The sequence below is a fragment of the Poecile atricapillus genome, chromosome 9, assembly GCF_030490865.1.
Source record: "Poecile atricapillus isolate bPoeAtr1 chromosome 9, bPoeAtr1.hap1, whole genome shotgun sequence".
Lineage (NCBI taxonomy): Eukaryota > Metazoa > Chordata > Aves > Passeriformes > Paridae > Poecile > Poecile atricapillus.
The window spans coordinates 6,894,588-6,900,695 of record NC_081257.1 but is presented as its reverse complement, the minus strand read 5'-3'; the positions used below and the strand labels follow the sequence as shown (position 1 = coordinate 6,900,695).

The 6,108-nt window shown below is 43.8% G+C and overlaps 1 protein-coding gene across 1 annotated transcript; it reads left to right on the top strand.

Moving 5' to 3' along the window:
- The first annotated feature begins 911 nt into the window (after positions 1–911).
- GP9 (glycoprotein IX platelet) lies at positions 912–3,827 on the top strand. The gene is made up of 2 exons (XM_058845071.1): positions 912–1,156; positions 2,282–3,827. Exon 2 carries the CDS (start codon positions 2,288–2,290, stop codon positions 2,882–2,884), a length of 597 nt encoding a protein of 198 aa, XP_058701054.1. The 5' UTR covers positions 912–1,156; positions 2,282–2,287; the 3' UTR covers positions 2,885–3,827.
- Positions 3,828–6,108: the final 2,281 nt, after the last annotated feature.

Below are 6,108 nucleotides of genomic sequence, written 5' to 3'. Positions count from 1 at the left end.
CTCAGCAGCTCCTGCCCTGTCACCACGAACAAGAATTGCTGCCAGGATAATTTATACACCAGAAGTTTCCTTTCCTCCCAGGAAGAGCCTGTCATAAAGAGAGGACAGCTCAAAACCACAGCTCTGCTACACGTCTGCAACACGAAAACCTCACCTGGGCTTCATTTCCAGAAGCAGAAAAGAGCTCCGAGCCTGTCCCCTAAACAATACTACACAGAAGTGGCCTGAATGAAGCACCAGATCCACAACCAGCTGGGCTTCCAAATGTCAGCTGCCGTCACAGTTCTTGTGTGTTCATGGCTGGTAACTGAAGCAAAGCAAAACTTAGATCCAAAATTTGCACACCCAATCAGAAGTGAAAAGAAAATCCTGTTTTTGCTTTCCCTTCACACAGACATGGTATTCTTTGTTTAGATGAACAGATAAATATGTATTATAAACCTGTATGATCCTAATGCACTGGCTTTGCAGCCAAATACACAAAGATCATTTCAGAAACCTTCCTTTCACTAGCTGGAGTCATCGTTTTTGAACATGGGTGACCCAAATAAAATACTATATTTTGTGTGACTTCAACACAATTTCTTCTGTTTCAGTTCAATGGCATTAATATTTTCCTTTCTCTATTCCTGTCTTTCTCTATCTCTTAATGATGCCACCTATCATGGCTATTTTGATGTTATGGTGTGCTTTTATGAAAGTTTTATTGAAAAGGTGAGAAGGCAGATACTAAACAAACCTGGCTGACTAATACAGAAAAACTCAATTTCACAGGCTAACTTCATCTCCCTCATCAGCAGCTCAGGGCCAAACTAACTTTTATTCCTGGAGAATTTTTGGAGGAAAAAAACCCCACAAATCTCAAATTCTTCCAGATACTGTCAGATGCAATAGGGAAAATACGTTAGGAATAAAACAAAAATCCCAAAGCATTCCCTCTTGCCTGCAGAAAATACAAGACCCACCCCAAGCACTTTATGTCACATCACAACCATAAATAGCAGCTTGCTCTGGCGTGCTGCCCCATCCTGCCCAGGAAAAAGCTCATCTTCCCTGCCACACTTCCTTGGGGACTCTGAGCACTCAGCCTGCACTGCCATCCACACTGCAGCACTTTGGCAGGCGGAGGGAAAGGGATCAAGAGGGATCAGACAGGGTAAGTGTCAGCCAGGCACCTCCCCAGCTCTCCCTTCTGCATTTTTGCCATAGTTCTTGTTTCTGTTTGTGTTTGGGTTTCTTGCTGTTTCAATATTAAATCAGAAGAGATCATCTTTTCCATAAATATCACCTAACTTTTTTTAGGCAGCTGTCATAGTCTGTCCTTCTAAGATGATTACTTTGGGAAAAAGAGGTCCAGTAGATTTCTTGAGAAATCACAGATGAGTATCTAGATTCAGAGGAAAGATACTCAGAATAACTCACTGACAAAGACACAGGAGATGGTTGAGTCAGCTTCAGAAAGAAAGAAGATTTCCAGACATTTACAATTATTCAATCCCTTAAACACATATTTTTAACACTAGATCTATGAAGATATGGAAGCAGAATAGAAACCTTTGCCTAAAACTAAACTGTTTTTTCCCACCATATCGTGGTGACATTCTGTCCCAGAATTTTGATCAATAATATTTTTTGTACAGATATGAAGGGAAAACAATGAACCATAGAGGAAAGGGAAGAACTGTGTTCTGTCTTCAGTGTTTGTGCTGAAGTTGGTCTCTGTGGGACATACAGAAGCTAAAGATTTTATTCCAAAAACCTAAACCTGGGGAAGAAATAACTGCCATGGTTCTGATAACTTGGGAGGCTCCCTAGAACAGAGGCTAGACAGAGTTAAAGGAATAAAATAGGGATTTATTAAAAGGCCTTTAAAGGATGCACCTTGGGCAGTCCAAGAGCCCGGATGTGGCTCCACCCAAGATGGACCATGAGTCATGAGTTTTCACACTTTTATAAGTTTTGGTCCATTTCATATTGGGGTTAATTGTGCAATTCCAGCTGCAGGTGATGCAGTCCCATCCTCCCTGATTGCTCTCTCTCTGCTGTTTGTACTTTTTGGGCCTGAAGCTGCAGCGGTGTCCTTGGTTCTGGGGCTGGAAAAGGATTGTTGTGTGTGCCTGAGCTGTGAGGAGAACTTGCTGACACTTTGTATGAAGTTCAGAGTTATATACTAATGCAGTACAGAATCTGCAAAATACGAAAGCTAAAACTTAAGGCATCAGTTCTGCTCGTAGAACCACACTAATAAACCTATAAACCTCACTTATTGTCGTTTGTGCAGCTGGAGATGGAGCTGCTGGCCGTGCTGGGCTGTGTCCTGCTGTTCCCCGTGGTCCTGGGTGAGGATTGTCCATCCCTGTGCAGCTGCTGGTCCCTGGGGGAGGCGTGGGGGATGCATGTGGACTGCAGCTCGCGGGGGCTGCGCTCCCTGCCCACCCTGCCCCGCCTGACCCGCAGCCTGCACCTGCACAACAACAGCCTGGCCTCCATCCCTGCTGGAGCCCTGGACAGCCTGGGCCACCTGCAGGAGCTGCAGGTCTGGGACAACCCCTGGCACTGTGACTGTCACATCCTCTACCTCAAGCTCTGGCTGCAGGATTTCTCCGCGCCCGCGCTCGCCCGGCTCAGGTGCGCCAGCCCCGCTCATCTGAGGATGAAATCCCTGGGGCAGCTCACTGGGAATGATCTGGGCGTTTGTACGAGGCTTCTCCCAACCAAGTGTCTCCAGTTCTTCTGGCGGGACCTCATTTTAATTGCTGGAGTGATAATTACCCTTATTTTAGTGGCGCGGGCTCTGAAGATCTCCAAAAAGCTGATCTGCCAGCTCACCCTGGGGCGCCGGCGCTGGAGGAGGAACATCCCCAAAACACACAAGATACAGTGAGTGCTCTTCCCTGCCACCAGCCTTCAGAAACTTCAAACTCCTCCACAACAGAAGAGCAAGAGCACCGGTAACCCTGCTCTGAATAACAGTCAATGATAAAAAAGCTCAAAGTCTGGGTCCTCAGGCAAGTTTGATTTAATTTTCGTCCAAAAAGAAGCTCGGTGAGGTTTGGACAGGCAAGTTTCATACTGCTGCCATCTACTCATAAGAAGAGCAGTTTCCACTGATTTTTAAAAATCATTTAACTTAGTGCTTTCCCACTGAATTCTCAGCTCTTATAAAAAGATTTACACTCCCACATCCTACACTTTTTAATATATGGAGAAGAACACCCAACTGTATTATTTTAACAACTCTTTTCTCACTCATGCTCTGTGAGTTTAAAACCCATCACCATCTCTTGGTGTCCCAGAGGGCTTGGTAGGACCATTCCTGTGTGCAGAACAACTCAGCCACCTCTTCCTCAGGTTCAGGAGCTTTCTGCCACCAAAACCACCAAGATTATATACACTGGATACTGAATGTATTCCTTACTGAATACACTTAAAGATGAACTGGTAATGAGAATATAATCAGCAAAATAATTTTAAATCTTATTGAATTTCCCGGAGGGTGAACAACAATAAAGCATTCTGTGTGAAACTGAAATAATGGATGCTTATTGAACATTCATATTGACCCAAATGTGATCTCTTTCTACGATTCTAAACATTTCTGATTAAATTTCTAAGATATTTCCAGAACTTGTCCTCTGGAGATAATTTTAGAATATTTCCCCTGCACTGAGCTTTTCAATTTTTTAAAAGACAACCAACATTCTGTAGGAATGCAGAATATTACAGAAGAAATGCACTCTGCCATCTCTCATGGAATTTCCTACATGATATTTCTTGTTTCTCCAAAATGAAATAAATCATTAACACTAAAAAGCTTTCACTCTCTTCTGTTCCTATAAACCAGATATGCATAGAATAGTAAACTGTTTTACTACGTGGCTTCAATAGTACAAATGTTTTTAAAATGAGCAATTAGCAAACATTTCTGCTTACACCAACCAACATATCAAATAAGATGCACAGAATACAGGAAAAAAATAATTGAGAGAACTTTTCTGTCCTTATAAGAGGAAAGAGAAGGGAATCTCTTCCATGGCAGTAGCTCACATTCTACCAAAACAGCACTGTATTTAGAACTCTTGGTCCATTTGGGTTTTATCTGGAAAAAAACCCTCTGCGAAGGGGACAGATGGAGCTGACTGAGGGCTCAAAAGCAACACTCAGTGTTTATCTGGCAGAGCCACTGTGTCATGCTTAAGCCACACACTCCATCAAACTGCACAAAAAACACCACAGTTGCTAACAATGTGCAAATGCAGGAAAATACATCAGCTATCAAAATGAAACATGCAAGCAGCACTCCCAAAATGGGTTTGGAACACCCCAGAAAGTGTCACTGCATCCTTCCTGCCTGCAAGGGGCAAACTGGTGGCTGTCTGCTTGCACAGTCTGGGAACACTGGTGTGACTGCTGGGATGATAATAAATAAAATAAAATAAAAAGTTAGGAGGTTTGCTTCCACACTGGGCAGGAGTGGTCATTGTTATTGCCCAAAACTTCACTGTAGCACACAGAGAAGGTTTGTGTGAACAGCAGTTCTGTGTAGACTGAAACTCAATTAACATGAAGAATATTTGCAGGTTTCATTTATTAAATAGCACGAGATGTGAATCACCTTTTTGCCTATGAATTCTCTACATTTTGTTAACACTGGAGCAAACAGCATTGCTCAAGCTGAATTCTGTCCAGCTTCCTGCTTGCTTTCTGCCAGGCTGAATTCAGAGTTTATTCTAGGTCTGTTGTTTGAGCTCAGGCAGCAGAGCAGTTTGCAAGGCTCCATCATCACAAAATGCTGCTCTCCTTTGTGCTGCAGGGCCACCATCCTGACAGAACGTGATTATTATGATCCATGTGCTAACAGGCAGCTCTGGAGCTCCCTGAAACACAAGGCAGCTCATTCCCTAGGAACCATTCTGTCTCAGCTGAGAGCAGGCTGAATAAAACAGCTCAGCTCTGCCCAATAAAATAAAACAGTTCAGCTCTGCCCAATAAAATAAAACAGCTCAGCTCTGCCCAATAGAAGTGGCTCTGCCTTGTGGAGTCCCACTGTCTGGCTTTGCATCACTGATGTCCTTCCTCTGGGTGCAGCCACTCTGGGGCTGATTGCTGAAATCAGCTGCAAATACTCTTTCCTGCACCAGAATTGAAAGAATTGAAGCACTTCTGCTTGTTTATAATACAGAAGAATTTCCAAATCCAGAAAGAAAGCAGCAGCACGATTGCCCTTGGGCAGCAGCAGCTGCTGAGGTCACCGGAGCTCCTGCAAAAGCACAGCAGGAGCAGGGCAGCCTGGGGAGGAGCTGCCCAAAAGATGCCAAGCGTGGAGCTAAGTGGGAAAAATAGTGGCATTGCCATGGACTCTTGATATGTCTGCTTTTCAATATATATAATTTTTATTTTTATTTTTATAATACCTTCCTCCTGCCTGCACAGGGCAATGGCAACTGCCAGCAGCTCCAATCCAAATGCCACTGCCAGGGAGGGCTGGGCACCTGGATAGTGTAGGAAATGACATGGCTTGGAGAATGGAGCCAGCTTGAGCCCTCCTGCCCTGGCACAAGCATATCCTTGCAAAGGAGAAGCAAAAGTGCATGCCTGTGATGTAAGTTGTTTTAGAAGAGATGCTTATTCAGAGGAAAAACTGCAATGTTTTCACTAAAAAGTACCTGCCACTGCTGTGGAGTCATTGCATTTGCATGATTTCCACCCTGTCCCATGTTCTAAGGATGTTGGTATTTTAAGAACATACATTTCTCATGTGTTTCAATCCCACCTCCTGCAGGTGAAGGTTAAATGATGAATGAGATCTAGGTGTACTCAACAGCTTTTTTTCCCCCATGAAGCAAAGAGGAAGAAATCTGAAAACTTTTTTTTTTTTCACCCTGGAGTCTCACGTGCTTTGAGAATGAGCCCAGCCTTTCCCAGGAGCTCTGGGCAGCTCCATGAGGTGGGTACATGGCATTTTTCTGTTCTGACAGTCTTCTCATAAGTGTGAGTGTAGGAAGTAGATTTGATGGGCTTACATTCATATCCAACCTGAGAGGATTTTGACTGTAAACCTGTCCTAAGGTTTGCTCAGCAACCTACGTAAAATCCATTCACACTAAA